General features: G+C 44.6%; 1 protein-coding gene across 1 annotated transcript in view; it reads right to left on the reverse strand.

The window, feature by feature from the left end:
- The window catches only part of LOC106580828 (zinc finger protein neuro-d4), a 42,399-nt gene extending 27,196 nt beyond the window's left edge, over positions 1-15,203 (reverse strand). Inside the window, exons 1-4 of the mRNA XM_045703628.1 lie at positions 15,074-15,203; positions 3,822-3,851; positions 2,523-2,683; positions 306-413 (exon numbers count right to left, since the gene is read on the reverse strand). Coding sequence (XP_045559584.1) covers positions 306-413; positions 2,523-2,683; positions 3,822-3,851; positions 15,074-15,186 — 412 coding nt within the window. The 5' untranslated portion in view covers positions 15,187-15,203. The remainder of the gene's footprint in view (positions 1-305; positions 414-2,522; positions 2,684-3,821; positions 3,852-15,073) is intronic.
- Positions 15,204-17,377: the final 2,174 nt, after the last annotated feature.

Below are 17,377 nucleotides of genomic sequence, written 5' to 3' on the forward strand. Positions count from 1 at the left end.
CCCCTGCTAATACATGTTACAATTCCTTCCCAGCTATCACTTTGCCCTGACAGACTAACACAACAATACAAGTACAGTTACAGTACACCACAGGAGGCTGCTGAGGGGAGGGCAGCTCATAATAATGTCTGGAACGGAGCGACTGGAAACCATGTTTCTGATGTATTGGGTACCATTCCACTGATTCCACTGAAGCCATTACCAGGAGCCCGTTCTCCCCAATTAAAAAGCCACCAGCCTCCTGTGGTTTTTCTCTGTCATTCTACGGCCTCCTCATCCTCCTTTCCAGTTTTCTTGTCTCTTACCGATCTTAAACTCGATGGGTCCAAGGCGCGGGTCCTCCAGAATGTTTAGCCGTCTCTTCTTGCGCCAGCAGCGGGCAGGGTAAGTATACAACTGTCCTGGGGCCAAACCTGGGGGCCAAACAAAGAGCAATGCAACAAGTCATGAAAAACTACTAATGCAGACTAAACTATAATGACGGGGTTAAGGTGATGATGTTATTTACTTTAAATAGAAGGGACATGTTCGTTTTTTTGTGCAAACAGAAATTCTAAGCTTTTATGATCTCTGTGCTTGATAAACCTATACCTCCATCAGTCTCTGTGCTTGATAAACCTATACCTCCATCAGTCTCTGTGTTTGACAAACCTATACCTCCATCAGTCTCTGTGCTTGACAAACCTATACCTCCATCAGTCTCTGTGCTTGACAAACCTATACCTCCATCAGTCTCTGTGCTTGACAAACCTATACCTCCATCAGTCTCTGTGCTTGACAAACCTATACCTCCATCAGTCTCTGTGCTTGACAAACCTATACCTCCATCAGTCTCTGTGCTTGACGAACCTATACCTCCATCAGTCTCTGTGCTTGACAAACCTATACCTCCATCAGTCTCTGTGCTTGACAAACCTATACCTCCATCAGTCTCTGTGTTTGACAAACCTATACCTCCATCGGTCTCTGTGCTTGACAAACCTATACCTGCATCAGTCTCTGTGCTTGACAAACCTATACCTCCATCGGTCTCTGTGCTTGACAAACCTATACCTCCATCAGTCTCGGTGATTGATAAACCTATACCTCCATCAGTCTCTGTGTTTGACAAACCTATACCTCCATCAGTCTCTGTGTTTGACAAACCTATACCTCCATCAGTCTCTGTGCTTGACAAACCTATACCTCCATCAGTCTCGGTGATTGATAAACCTATACCTCCATCAGTCTCTGTGCTTGACAAACCTATACCTCCATCAGTCTCTGTGCTTGACAAACCTATACCTCCATCAGTCTCTGTGATTGATAAACCTATACCTCCATCAGTCTCTGTGATTGATAAACCTATACCTCCATCAGTCTCTGTGCTTGACAAACCTATACCTCCATCAGTCTCTGTGCTTGACAAACCTATACCTCCATCAGTCTCTGTGATTGATAAACCTATACCTCCATCAGTCTCTGTGCTTGACAAACCTATACCTGCATCGGTCGTTTATGTTAGTAAAAACAACACTGTGTCACTCATACACACTCAAAAAACACACACACACACACAACAAACTCTAAACTCTGTACACATGCACACACATACTGTACACTGATACTACACATAGGTGTGAGAGAGGGGGAGAGAGAAAGAGAGAGGTAGGAGAGGGGAGAGAGAAGGATAGAGAGGGAGGAGAGGGGAGAGAGAAGGATAGAGTGAGGGAGGAGAGGGGAGAGAGGAGGCTAGAGGAGGAGAAGGGAGAGAAAATGATAGAGGGAGGAGAGGGGAGAGAGAAAGAGAAAGGTAGGAGAGGGGAGAGAGAAGGATAGAGTGAGGGAGGAGAGGGGAGAGAGAAGGATAGAGTGAGGGAGAAGAGGGGAAAGAGAAGGATAGAGAGGGAGGAGAGGGGAGAGAGAAAGGGAGAGGTAGGAGAGGGGAAAGAGAAGGACAGAGTGAGGGAGGAGAGGGGAGAGAGAAAAATTTAGAGAAAGAAAGAGGTAGGAGAGGGGAGAGAGAAGGATATAGAGGGAGGAGAGGGGAGAGAGAAAGGGAGAGGTAGGAGAGGGGAGAGAGAAGGATAGAGGGAGGAGAGGGGACATAGAAAGAGAAAGAGAGAGGTAGGAGAGGGGAGAGAGAAGGATAGAGAGGGAGGAGAGGGGAGAGAGAAAGAGAGAGGGAGGAGAGGGGAGAGAGAAGGATAGAGAGAGGAAGAAGATGGGAGAACAACACAGAGGACAAAGGGTTGCTGAGAGCAGAGGAGAACCGAAGATGTGAACTAGGAAGGTCTGGAGGCTGTGTTCCAGACATCCCTACCCCAGGCCTCATACCTCTTTATGCTGCCTCTTACCCTGTGTTTTGTTACAGGGCTGCATGCATTGGAACACACACTAACATGTTGTCCACGAACACACACACGCACGCAGCCTAGACCTTACACACGCACAAGGACACACACACACACACACACACACACACACACACACACACACACACACACACACACACACACACACACACACACACACACACACACCTGGGCCACGGTGGTTCTTCTCCATCCAGATGTAGCAGTTGCTCTGTGCCACGCCAGTCTGGGAGTCCAGGAAGGGCAGGCGCATGGAGCGCTCAGCACACAGGCGGGCATTGTAGCTGCGGCAGTGCTCGATGGCCTCTCTATAGAACTCCTCGCCCAGACTGGCACAGACAGGGTGGCACACAACGGGCACAGGGAGGCAAGAGAGAGACACAGAGCCCTGTTAACCTAGGTCATTTCACTTCAGGACCCACACATCGACATTGCATTATCCACACTCTACAGTGACAACATCTGTTTTTCCAAAGTACAGTATCATTCCTCTGTCTCTCTCTGTGTCTGGGCGTGGGTTTCTCAGAGGACCTGGGCTGTGTGGTGCCAGGGCATGTAGAGACTCATCAGAAGGACCTGGGCTGTGTGGTGCCAGGGCATGTAGAGATTCATCAGAAGGACCTGGGCTGTGTGGTGCCAGGGCATGTAGAGACTCATCAGAAGGACCTGGGCTGTGTGGTGCCAGGGCATGTAGAGACTCATCAGAAGGACCTGGGCTGTGTGGTGCCAGGGCACGTAGAGACTCAACAGAAGGACCCGGGCTGTGTGGTGCCAGGGCATGTAGAGATTCATCAGAAGGACCTGGGCTGTGTGGTGCCAGGGCATGTAGAGACTCATCAGAAGGACCTGGGCTGTGTGGTGCCAGGGCATGTAGAGACTCATCAGAAGGACCTGGGCTGTGTGGTGCCAGGGCATGTAGAGACTCATCAGAAGGACCTGGGCTGTGTGGTGCCAGGGCATGTAGAGACTCATCAGAAGGACCTGGGCTGTGTGGTGCCAGGGCATGTAGAGACTCATCAGAAGGACCTGGGCTGTGTGGTGCCAGGGCATGTAGAGACTCATCAGAAGGACCTGGGCTGTGTGGTGCCAGGGCATGTAGAGACTCATCAGAAGGACCTGGGCTGTGTGGTGCCAGGGCATGTAGAGACTTATCAGAAGGACCTGGGCTGTGTGGTGCCAGGGCATGTAGAGACTCATCAGAAGTGAAACGCACAAACAGTGCATGTAGTGACACATGAAAGGTGAGATACAGTGCTCTGAATGTGTGAACAGAGTGAGGCTATCAGCGTCGCCGGATGAGGTAGAATAGACTGCTCACTGCTAGACAACATAATGTCAGTGGTGTGTGTGTGTGTGTGTGTTATACATGTGGGCACTTGATGGTAGAGTAATAGGTGTGTGTATTTGTACTGTAAGTGAATGCAAGTCCCCTCCCCCCTTCCTCCCTCCTCCTCCCTCCTCCCTTACCTGTTCTTAATGACTGTTCCTCCAGATTGCCTGTGAACACAAAGATAGAGAGGCACTGTGAGTCACTGCCTTCCTCCTCTCCTTCCCTCCTCCTCTCCTTCCCTCCTCTCCTTCCCTCCTGTTCATCACCTATGTGCTTCTCTAACACAGTCACAACACCAAGGTTGCCAGCCATGGCAGACATACAGTATATTGTTCATACAGTGCACAGTATATAAGATCACAACCATACAACATACAGTATATAGGATCACAACCATACAACATACAGTATATAGGATCACAACCATACAACATACAGTATATAGGATCACAACCATACAACATACAGTATATAGGATCACAACCATACAACATACAGTACATAGGATCACAACCATACAACATACAGTATATAGGATCACAACCATACAACATACAGTATATAGGATCACAACCATACAACATACAGTATATAGGATCGTAACCATACAACATACAGTATATAGGATCGTAACCATACAACATACAGTATATAGGATCGTAACCATACAACATACAGTATATAGGATCGTAACCATACAACATACAGTATATAGGATCACAACCATACAACATACAGTATATAGGATCACAACCATACAACATACAGTATATAGGATCACAACCATACAACATACAGTATATAGGATCACAACCATACAACATACAGTATATAGGATCGTAACCATACAACATACAGTATATAGGATCACAACCATACAACATACAGTACATAGGATCACAACCATACAACATACAGTATATAGGATCACAACCATACAACATACAGTATATAGGATCACAACCATACAACATACAGTATATAGGATCACAACCATACAACATACAGTATATAGGATCACAACCATACAAGGAAATATAGCACAAATTCCAGTGTAACAGACCAGACAGAATATTGGGAGTGGCTACACCTCACACTCCATACTATACCATCAGATCCAACCTCTGCACTGGGGATGAGAGATGTTCTGGCTGGGCATTAAAAGGGATATGTTGTGACTCCCTTCCCTCCCTGCAGTCCAACCTATGGTCACTCACTAGTGCTTTCTATGGGATGAGAGGAGGCCTGGATACCACAGCAGGGAGGAACTGGAATAAGACTAAGGGACTTAGACTATGTCCCAATTCGCACCCTTTTGCCTAATAGTGCACTGCTTTTGACCAGGGCACTATATAGGGAATAGTCTGCCATTTGGGATGAAGCTTAGCCATGGTGGTAGCAGGGAAATCAGTTAAACTGAGGCTGAGTGGTGTTGGATGGGGGTAGTGGATGATGTTCAAATGTGGTATGGAAGTCTTGACGTACTGTTCTACTGTACTGTTGGCATTTCACAGCAGAGCTTTGATGACGGTGTAATCACTAGACACATGGTTTAATATCGGTGTAATCCCTAGATATGTGTCATTCTTCAAGATGACAACACAGACATAACGTTTCCCATCAATCTTCCTTTTTAGACAAACCTCATGGATACGCTGGCTGGGGAGAACGCACATGTCCACACAAATAAATACTCCTAAATGCAAAGAGGCAGAAGGACACACAGGCACGCCACGTGCACACATACACACGCAAACCTATACACCCAGCTTTTAAAATATTAAGGCTGCACTAGCACAGGGATGGGTTGCAACAGGGTAAGAGGAGAGAAAACATTCAAAATGCAAAGCAGCTATAACGCTGGAGGTTCCACCCTCTCCCTCCTCCTCTCCCTGCACCCCTCTCTTCTCTGCACCCCCCCCCCCCCCCACACACACACACACACTCCCCATTTCAGCCCCTCCCCCACCCCGTCACCCTGGTGCTGCCATTCGAGCTATCGGAATAAGTCGGCCCTTTCAACAAGAAGTTTGACAGCTGTAGAAAATGGCTGCTTTCAGTTTGGTCGCCTCTGCCTGCAATCTCATTACATTACGCCGCGGCTGTTTGCCCTTGAAGGTTTAAAAAAATATCTATTTGGGGTTAGTGGAAGCTAGGCTGGGAGAGCTGAATATATACCACATCACCAGGGAAACCAGGCAGAAACAGAGATGACCAAGCTTCTCTATTCTGTCCAGCGTCAGCATCCAGAGCGTCCTACTAGCGGCCTACTACAACCTGGAGGAGCTGAGGGCCTCTACTGGTGGTCTGGCCTGCTTTCAGCTCCGGGGGCTTAGCAGGGACTCTGTGAGGCTGTCTGAGGAGGACAGGAAAGGCTCCGTTTCACCGAGGGGGGGAAATAATTGATCAACTCTATGGCCACCAGCATAGAGAGGGAACCTACTTCAGCAGCATAACAAGCGGAGTACAGCTCTGCTAGATAAGGTGGACAGTGTGAGATGACCATCCACCAGCAGCCATACACAATCAGAACTCTAGATACAGCCAGAAACAAAGCCGTACAAAACCACACAGATAGTACACAAGGATAGGCACGTTAGCAGGTTTCAGACCAGTCACTGATACAGACACAAAAACACACAAAGAAGGAGAAACGAGGAAAAGCCTGGAGCATCGAGTGCCTTTTTCAACAATCTTAAACCCACAGAGCATCTCGACACCAGGCAAACAGAGGGGAGCGATTGGTCCAAACAAAAAGCAGAGCAGAGAATGGAGCATATGGCTGGGAGCGCACCCACTAAAGCACACACACACACACACACACACACACACACACACACACACACACACACACACACACACACACACACACACACACAGACAGGCAAACATACAACCCTCCAAGATAGCACAACCCCCCCACCATAACGCCCTCTATAACCCACTTTCTAAGGCATTGGAAGCAAGAGCAATAAACTGCAGTCCACAGAATAACACATCTACACACAGTACACGCTACGACCGCAATTTACAAACTACAATACCCAAAACTCCAACCCCTGACCACTCTCCAATTAGCCTCAATTAGCAGTGGCTTGAATGAAAGAGAAACAGAGGGCTCCACCTAGAGGGAAAGTCAGGTCATTGGAAAATGAAACCTCACCATGTAAAATGTGAACCAGTCATAAAAACCAAGCTACAATTACAAAATGTCAATTAGGAAAAGGGATGACATTCTAATGGTGATTTCTAACTTGGTGATGTACGCATAATGACGCTGCAAGAGCAATGGCATGGCGTTTAGCTGATGGATTATCAAGGAAGGATGATTTCACATCATGTAGGTCTTCAGGAGACAGCTACGTACACTAAATCATATTTCCACAAAAGCAATCTCTCTATCATAAGGTTTGAAGCCAATATGTTCAACACACACATATGGGGGAGTGGGTTGTGTGGATGGTCATATATGTATGTGTGTGTGTGTGTGTGTGTGTGTGTGTGTGTGTGTGTGTGTGTGTGTGTGTGTGTGTGTGTGTGTGTGTGTGTGTGTGTGTGTGTGTGTGTGTGTGTGTGTGTGTGTGTGTGTGTGTGTGTGTGTGTGAAGGCAGCGGTGTGGTGAACAGCCTGTGTGGACTAGCCTTCGGACCACGGTCATAGGCCTTCAGTACTGATGCTTTACTTCTCTGGTCCACACAGCACAGCAGTGTGAGGCAGGCTCTGCCTTGCCTGGTGGAGGAAAGGCAATCTGTGCGCCCATCCCCCCACACCCAGTCTGCAGATTACACTATGCAATATCACCCTTACCCATTTCACCTCCTCCATCTCTCTTCCTCCTCCCCCCTCTCTTTCACCGTACCCAGAGAAATGATGTATCTCTGTTTCTCCCCCTCTACAGATGTGACTGCCTTTTCTTGGTCTCTCAGTACTCTCAGTAGATTGCTGTGCTGCTGAAGACTAGGAGATGTAAAGCTATAGGCCTGGTGTAGTGAGCAGAACAGCCCAGAACTGAACAGCCTCTGCCTCACACGCCCAACCAGACCCTAAAAATAAGGGCAGACATGTATGCGCTCTGGAAAATACATACTTAGCAGTATTATCAAACCATGTGAGGGCAAAAAAGTGGAATGCATGTTACAGGAAAGAGATGAATTCAATCCAAACATAATCAACTGTAGCCTGTATGTATTGCGTCCACCCAAACTCACTCTCCAACTTATGACAGTGAATATACTTTGTGCATAATAAAAAAACGTACACAGACAAGCACATCGACTTCTTGTCACTTTGGGAGACGGCTTTAACGAAGGCATGTAGCATGAAACCTAGGCCTTTTCCATGGCTAGGATGCCCGTCAGTGACTAGGCTGTGATGACATATTTATGTATGTATGTATGTACATATGTACGTATGTACGTATGTACGTGTGTGTGTGTGTGTGTGTGTGTGTGTGTGTGTGTGTGTGTGTGTGTGTGTGTGTGTGTGTGTGTGTGTGTGTGTGTGTGTGTGTGTGTGTGTGTGTGTGTGTGTGTGTATATATAAAGTAAGTGTGTCAGCTAGCATCTGCCAGTCTAACAGCTGGAACACATTGGTCTGTTGAGGGGGCTGTGGCGTTGTTCACCAGGAGCTGTCACACAAACACACACACACCCAGGCCTGCACGCACTACCACACACACACACACACACACACACACACACACACACACACACACACACACACACACACACACACACACACACACACACACAGTGCTGATGTTAAGCTGATGCTGACACATAAACAGACAGCAACACAGACAGCTGCACCACTGTAGGACTATCACACATCTCATCTGTTAAAGTACCACGTCACTGAGACAAATACAGCTTGGTGTGTGTGTAGAGCTGGGAATCACCAGAGACCTCACCATACAATATTATCACCATACTTAGGTGCCAATACCATATGTATTGCAATTCTTACGATTCTATATGTATTGTGATTCGATGCTGTGATTTTATTGCGATTCGATGTTCTAAACATATTATTCACCTGTCTTCTGCAGAGGGACGAGAGAGAGGCATGAGAAAACGACTTTTGATCAGTCATGTTAATAAAGGTGCTGAAAACAAATTGTCTCCCTATTTAAAAAGAAGATGGAGAACAAGCTATGAGTTTTGGTGCAGGTGCAGCCAACCAGCGCAAAAATAATATTGTGAAATGTAACTGGATCGATTTTTCCGCCCATCACTGTGTGTGTGTGTGTGTGTGTGTGTGTGTGTGTGTGTGTGTGTGTGTGTGTGTGTGTGTGTGTGTGTGTGTGTGTGTGTGTGTGTGTGTGTGTGTGTGTGTGTGTGGAGAGAGAGAGAATGAATCTGTACAGTAGGTGTGTCTATGTATCTATAGGTCTGTGTTTGGTATGTATTCATCTGCATGTTACCGTAACTACCTTGTTGCCATGTTACAGGCCTCTGGTTTTGCATAAAGTTTCATATCTGTGTGTCTGTCTACGTGACTGTATTCTAGAGGACAGTGTTTCCCAACTCCAGTCCCCCAGTACCCACAACAGTACACATTTGTATTGTAGCCCTGAACAAGCACACCTGATTAAACTTGTCAACTAACCATCAAGCCCTCGATGAGTTGAATCAAGTTTGTTTGTCCAGGGCTTAGTTTCGTTTATTCATTTGACCATTTTTTAAAACAAGCACACGTAAAACTTGAAAAAGCCATGGGATAACACACACTAAAGTCTGGGACTTATTTCCATTGTGGTCCTCTTGTAACAAGATGGCTAGACAAGATCTGCAACAAAGACGTTTGCTGTTGGGGGTAGTCAAGGACTGGAGTCGGACAACACTGCTACAGCTGGGTGTTGCTGATGCTGTGAGTCTGTTTATGCACAATACATATTCCTTGTGTGTCTGTATACTGTGTGTCTATATATTGTGTGTCTGTATACTGTGTGTCTGTGTGTTTGTGTCTGGAGCATGTGTATGTACAGTATGTGTTTGTATATTCTGTGTGTATGTGTTTTTATATTCTGTGTGTATGTTTGTATATTCTGTGTGTTTGTGTTTGTATGTGTTTGTATATTCTGTGTGTGTGTGTTTGTATATTCTGTGTGTGTGTTTGTATATTCTGTGTATGTGTGTTTGTATATTCTCTGTGTGTGTGTGTGTGTGTGTGTGTGTGTGTTTGTATATTCTGTGTGTGTGTTTGTATATTCTGTGTATTTGTGTTTGTATATTCTGTGTATATGTCTGTATATTCTGTGTATATGTCTGTATATTCTGTGTATATGTGTTTGTATGTGTTTGTATATTCTGTGTATTTGTGTTTGTATATTCTGTGTATATGTCTGTATATTCTGTGTATATGTCTGTATATTCTGTGTATATGTGTTTATATGTGTTTGTATATTCTGTGTATTTGTACTGTGAGTCTGAGTGTGCATTTCAGGCAGTACATCAGGGCATGGCAATCCAACCACCGTGGCTGAAAACTGGTCCTTCAGGTGAGATTTATTGACTCTGCACTTTTGCTGTTATTACATGGATGGATCCTTCCTCCCTTCTCGCTCTCTCTCCTCTCCCTCTCGTTCTCTCTCTCTCCAACGTTATTAACGTGCTGCATGAGGAAATACTAATTTGCTTCACATGACTCCACCCACCAGTTTCTAGCAGAGATCCATACCAGTGGCCAGAGACAATGGAACTAAAATAATTACCTCAGAGGAAAGAGTGTTCTGTAGAATGGGACTACTGCAGAATGTATAGAATTGTGTGTGTGTGTGTGTGTGTGTGTGTGTGTGTGTGTGTGTGTGTGTGTGTGTGTGTGTGTGTGTGTGTGTGTGTGTGTGTGTGTGTGTGTGTGTGTGTGTGTGTGTGTGTGGGTGTGTGTGTGGGTGTGTGTGTGTGTGTGTCAGAGAATAAGAGTGCAGTAATGACCAGAGACTGGGATTAGAGGAATGTTTTGGGAGAGGACAAGCAGGAATACTTTGAGATTATTATAGGACTGAGTAGGACTGTTAAGGATGCCAGTAGAAGTAGATTATGTTAAGGATGCCAGTAGAAGTAGATTACGTTAAGGATGCCAGTAGAAGTAGATTATGTTAAGGATGCCAGTAGAAGTAGATTATGTTAAGGATGCCAGTAGAAGTAGATTATGTTAAGGATGCCAGTAGAAGTAGATTATGTTAAGGATGCCAGTAGAAGTAGATTATGTTAAGGATGCCAGTAGAAGTAGATTATGTTAAGGATGCCAGTAGAAGTAGATTATGTTAAGGATGCCAGTAGAAGTAGATTATGTTAAGGATGCCAGTAGAAGTAGATTATGTTAAGGATGACAGTAGAAGTAGATTATGTTAAGGATGCCAGTAGAAGTAGATTATGTTAAGGATGCCAGTAGAAGTAGATTATGTTAAGGATGCCAGTAGAAGTAGATTATGTTAAGGATGCCAGTAGAAGTATATTATGTTAAGGATGCCAGTAGAAGTAGATGATGCCATGTGGATGTCACAGGATGTTGCTGGTACCTTAATTGCGGAGGACGGGCTCGTGGTAATGACTGGAGCGGAAACAGTGGAATGGTATCAAATACATTAAACACATGGTTTCCATGTGTTTGATGCCATTCCATTTCCTCCGTTCCAGACATTATTATGAGCCATCCTCCCCTCAGCAGCCTCCACTGGTGGATGTCCACGACACTCGCTTTACCACTGATTAAAATGTCTACAAACCGTTGTGACATTATTTCTTCCAATGGATTTTCTTTCCCCGTGATTTATAATGAACGTGAGCTGGGACCTTCTCTCTGTGCCATACAAATGTGCAATGCAATTCAAGCATGTTTATTGCTGCGGCCTATTCTGTGCAGTCAGTTGCATTGCATGCACTGCACCAAGCCCGTCTTCTGTCAGTGGACACCTTGCATCGCCCTGTTCATCCATCCCTACCTGTCATTGTCACAGTCACAGTCACAGGCAATAACAATAAAGCAACGGTACCATGTTTCTAACCCCAAAGCATTTTTTGCACACAAAACAAAACCTGACAATAGGCATCCATCCAAATACATGCATGTTTGGAATTACGTCCTCGTTCTCCTCTCTTCTTCATTCAACCCTTTCATTACCCTCATTATTACACGTCTGTTTTCCTTTCAGTCAGTCTGAATCTGACTATTTTAGTGGCTCTTCTGAATGTTCCCAGTCACACGGCTAGATCCATGTCCCGACCGTCCCCCACAGTCGTATGCCCGCTCCAAATGACCCTACTACTCCAGCACCAGTCAAACTATGTTGGACAACATGGCTGATGAATCATAGCCCTCTCATTGCTGTGCATGCATACTGGAACTACTTCCTGTGTCTTTCTTGCACATCCAATGGAGGTTTCCTAAGAGAAATATTCTAATAGCCTCCTTGGCCACTACTGTAAAGGGCTGTTGTAGTTCCTATTCTCCCTGTCCTGAACTACAACTTGACTACAGCCGGTGACCATATTGGATCCCAAAGCACAGGGAAGTGACTGACAGTCAGTTAGGTAGCAATGGAGAAATAGGTCATAGAGCTAAAAATACGTATCTGTGTCTCTCTCTAGTCTTCCCATGAAGACAAAGAGAAGAAAGTCTATGTGGAAAAAAGGGGGACTGATGGCAATAAACCAGAAAAGAAATTCCCTAACAAAAAGAGAGGGAGAGAGCAAGAGGAGTGAGAGAGAGAGAGAGAGAGAGAGAGAGAGGGGATGCTCAGGCTCCAGTGAACTCAGCAGGCCTGGCTGTTCCTTTAAACAGTGCCTGAGCACAGAATTATGTTGAATTAATTTCCCTCAGATCAGTCAGGCACAGCAGAGTAACTACCACAACAGTCAGTCAGCATATGGCCTCTTTCTCCAAGTAGAGTGACAGAATGAAAGGATGGGGGGAAGAAGGAGAAAGGGAGTCAACGGAGGAAGAGAGAAAGAGTTAAAAACAAAGAGACATGATGTGGGCAAGGGGTAGGTTTGAGGATGGATGGAAAGAGAACGAACGGAGAGAGGGACCCCTAAAGAACTGAGAACTGAGTTGTGAGTCAGGGATGGCAATATGAGAGCAGCAGAGAAAATGAGCGAGAGAAAGAGAGAGAGAGAGAGAGAGAGAGAGGAAGAGTAACAGAGAGATTAAAGGAGGACTATTGGAGAGGTTAGGGGAATTCCCAGTAGACTGATGGTTCCCTGAGGATGTGCTTACACACTGAGCTCTTTGAACCTCTGAGATGCATTGGACAACATTTGAGTAGTGAGCTCCGAATACTCTAAATCAGTGTTGTCCTCAACAACTAGTGCATTCAGTAGGCTAGATAGCATTATATAAGCAGCGGAAGCAGTGGTAGAGGGTATTAACTAGACTAGACCCTTACTGAGAAACATTCAAGTCAGAATGAATCAGTTTCTAGTCCATTGATGGCTCCTATCCCATGCCATTCCCTTTGCTCCCCGTATTCGCATTTTTCATGCAAATAAGTCAAACGAATCCCCTTGACATGGTCTTGCAAAGGCTTCTGGGAGTGTCTATGTCCCCACTTGTTCCCAGTAATTGAGCAACCAGAGACCAGGCGCACAGCAGAAAGGAACTCAGCCGCGCGCGCATCACTGGGAGCGCAGATATGCGCAGGGTCGCTAAAACACTGCCATGACATGGAAATCACATTACTAATAACTGATAAATGACAAAATGGGTGGTAGGATACTGTTGGTTCGCCTAAACAGTGTGCGACTGTGTTCATTCTATCTGCTTTCAGAACGAGATGCAACTAGTCATCTGAAAATGTATTTAAAAACAGCAACACAAAAGCAACAAATTCCTATAAAAATGTTCTAGTTACTCTCCTATAACAATGGGGCAGCCTAAACGGAGAATATTATAATTGGAAAATGAGCGGCATAGCTCATGCCTCCAACACCACCTTTCACCTCGGGTCCCTGTGCTGTTTACGATCAATATCGGTAGGCAATAGGCTGATTTAATACATTTTAAGAGGTGCAGTTTTGCCTTACTAAAACCTACACACGAATTTACCATTTTATCTATGCATATATGAATAACCAAACATTTTAGACTAGTTGGCCATATCCTATGGCAACAAATAGCCTAACTTGTGTTAGTTTCCCCAATAAGTAGAATGCCATCACTGTCGCGCATCGACGGAATCAAATAAATGATGTTGTAGACAAAAACATTAATTAAAGCAGTTCACTGTTGCTTGTAACAGGCTATTCGTATATTTAAGGTAATGTGTTGTCATGAATTATATGAAATGTCGCCTGTCTGGATTTCAGATAGCGCTGACAGCACAGCATCGACTGCATCGCAACTACATTCCCGCTCAGGTACCATCCGTTGTGTTCCGCGCTACACTGGGCTACCACGTTCTTTGTTAGACAGGCTGCAAATGCCTACATTTAACCAAGCAACACTCCAAAAATACATATTCGGGAGTCGATTTATCATGTTTTCAATTATTTCTAATCGAAAAGGTCTCAACTGCATCTTGCCAAGCGGATAGACGCACAGCCACCTTTTGGACACGAGCCCAGGCTGCATTCCGCACGTTGAAATGTTATTGTGTCAATTCTGCACAAAGGAATCGAATGGAAACTTGATGGAATGTTCACCGTTCAACGCGACTGGTAGAGATGACACTAGTCTAATAAAAGCAACCACTCCCGGCACATAAGTTAACCATTTTATATGATGCAGGCTTACACAATATTGTTTCAGATGTTTGCAGATAGGAACGCGTGTCTTATTGGAGCGAAGATGCGCTGCCTGTAAACACTGCTGCCATTATAATCGCAAGCACGTAGGCTATTTTGCCAAGAGGTCTGTCTCCAAGAAAATGATGTCCAAAGGGTATTAGGTTTCAGCCGACATAGGCTACCACCAGCTTGGTTTTATCTACCTGTTTACAGCCTAATGCAATAATGTGAACAGGTATCAAGCACAACCTTTTCAAAAAACCGCTGCCACTCGCTATTATTCGCTATTGTAAGCGCTACCTGACCAGCCATGCAAGTGGGCTGCGATCTTGTCTATTGACTAGGGACACCGGGTCCTAAATTGTACCTCAACATTCCACCATAGCTTCCTCATGTAATTACTGGCTCAGTGTAATTGTTTCTAGGCATGCATAGGCAGCTCTACATAACCCGGCCTTATAATAAAGCTGTTTCAAATATACCTTTCCATCGCTATTACACTACCATATAAATATATGTAGCTTGCTATATAATAGCGATGTAGCCTTTAGGCTGGATACTTCTTTACGATGCATACAAATGTCAACGATTACCTAGGCTACATGGACTGACAGCATCCACAAATGTATCCCTAAAAATGTAAAATATAAAATGTATGCACTTACGATTTCAGGGGGTTCTGTACCACTGTGGCCATTTTGATATAGTATGATAGATACAATGTAACACTGCAGATCCCGGTATTGCACATGTAATATACCAGCAATTTCAATTTCATTCATTCTCTGGGGCTGCGGCTGGAGCTGCCAGCCAATAGGAGCGGGAACGCTCAGTGACAGGTCTGGGGAAATGTAGTTTTTGCACATGTCACTATGTAACATGCTGAGAGTCAATGCACTACAACTACCAGTATGTATCGCGGTCAACTGTATAACGGTCCCGCCTTGGACTTCTATGGGTAAGCCAAACCGTCTACTGTAATGTCAAGGTTGGTGTGCTACTGGACTGTCAGTCTGTAGCTGCCATTCTAATTGATGCATTGTTTCCTTGTCTTGCAGATATAGAAATACATTTTAAGGGCGAGGCTGTATGCGCACCATCTCTCAGAGAGGATGCTACAAGGAGTTCTGTTCAGTTTCAACGTGACAATAGCAACTTTTTGAAACAATGTTTCAAATATAGGATGCTAAATTGTAGATTTATGTTTCACCAACATCAGAATTGCATCCTGTCTTGGACAGTGCCCAGGTTGGAATGTAAGGTGAATTACATATTTGTGTATTCATTTTATTTTGTAATTTTTATGTCATAAATCAATTGTGCAACATTCTACTACATAGAGTTTACTGTTGGTGCTGGGCTCATTTCCCACAATAACATCAGTGATAATCTTCACACCCCAAATGTTCCAAGAATTTGAATCCAATATAATTTTGAGATTTACTTGTGGATGACTTTCGAATACACTAAAGGGTCCTTTACTTCATCCTGTTAGAGAGAGAAAGGGTGGAGGGTGTTCTGGAAGAGGGAAAACTAAGATGTGTTGATGGGCCAATTGATAATGATATAATCTATTCTAGGTGAGCCGATGCTGAAGAGGTTTAATAATTGATCGTTTTGGGGGACAGTGGAGTAGGAAAGATAATTGATTATTTTAGGAGTTGCCTCTCATCTGTTGAACCAAGACAGTGGGCACAGCAGTGATGGAATTTCTCTCCATTTCAGTTTAGCAGCAGTGGCGCCACTGAAGCCACTCTGTGATGTGATATTTATACAGTTGAAGTCAGAAGTTTACATACACTTAGGTTGGAGTCATTAAAACTTGTTTTTCAACCACGCCACAAATTTCTTGTTAACAAACTATAGTTTTGGCAAGTCAGTTAGGACATCCACTTTGTGCATGACACAAGTAATTTTTCCAACAAGTGTTTACAGACAGATTATTTCACTTATAATTTACTGTATCACAATTCCAGTGGGTCAGAAGTTTACATTCATGAAGTTGACTGTGCCTTTAAACAGCTTGGAAAATTCCAGAAAATGATGTCATGGTTTTAGAAGCTCCTGATAGGCTAATTGACATAATTTGAGTCAATTGGAGGTGTACCTGTGGATGCATTTGAAGGCCTACCTTCAAACTCAGTGCCTCTTTGCCTGACATCATGGGAAAATCAAAAGAAATCAGCCAAGACCTACACAAGTCTGGTTCATCCTTGGGAGCAATTTTCAAATGCCTGAAGGTACCACGTTCATCTGTACAAGCAATAGTAACTGCACATGGTGACAAAGATTGTACTTTTTGGAGAAATGTCCTCTGGTCTGATGAAACAAAAATGGAACTGTTTGCCCATAATGACCATCATTATGTTTGGAGGAAAAAGGGGGAGGCTTGCAAGCCGAAGAACACCATCCCAACCGTGAAGCACGGGGGTGGTAGCATCATGTTGTGGGGGTGCTTTGCTGCAGGAGGGACTGGTGCACTTCACAAGGTAGGAAAATTGAGGTAGGATAGGAAATGAGGTAGGAAAATTATGTGGATATATTGAAGCAACATCTCAAGACATCAGTCAGGAAGTTAAAGCTTGGTCGCAAATAGGTCTTCAAAATGGACAATGACCCCAAGCATACTTCCAAAGTTGTGGCAAAATGGCTTAAGGACAACAAAGTCAAGGTATTGGAGTGGCCATCACAAAGCTCTGACCTCAATCCTATAGAAAATTTGTGGGCAGAACTGAAAAAGCGTGTGCGAGCAAGAAGGCCTACAAACCTGACTCAGTTACACCAGCTCTGTCAGGAGGAATGGGCCAAAATTCACCCAACTTATTGTGGGAAGCTTGTGGAAGGCTATCCGAAACGTTTGACCCAAGTTAAACAATTTAAAGGGAATGCTACCAAATACTAATTGTGTATGTAAACTTCTGACCCACTGGGAATGTGATGAAAGAAATAAAATCTGAAATAAATCATTC

This window comes from Salmo salar, chromosome ssa20, assembly GCF_905237065.1.
Source record: "Salmo salar chromosome ssa20, Ssal_v3.1, whole genome shotgun sequence".
Lineage (NCBI taxonomy): Eukaryota > Metazoa > Chordata > Actinopteri > Salmoniformes > Salmonidae > Salmo > Salmo salar.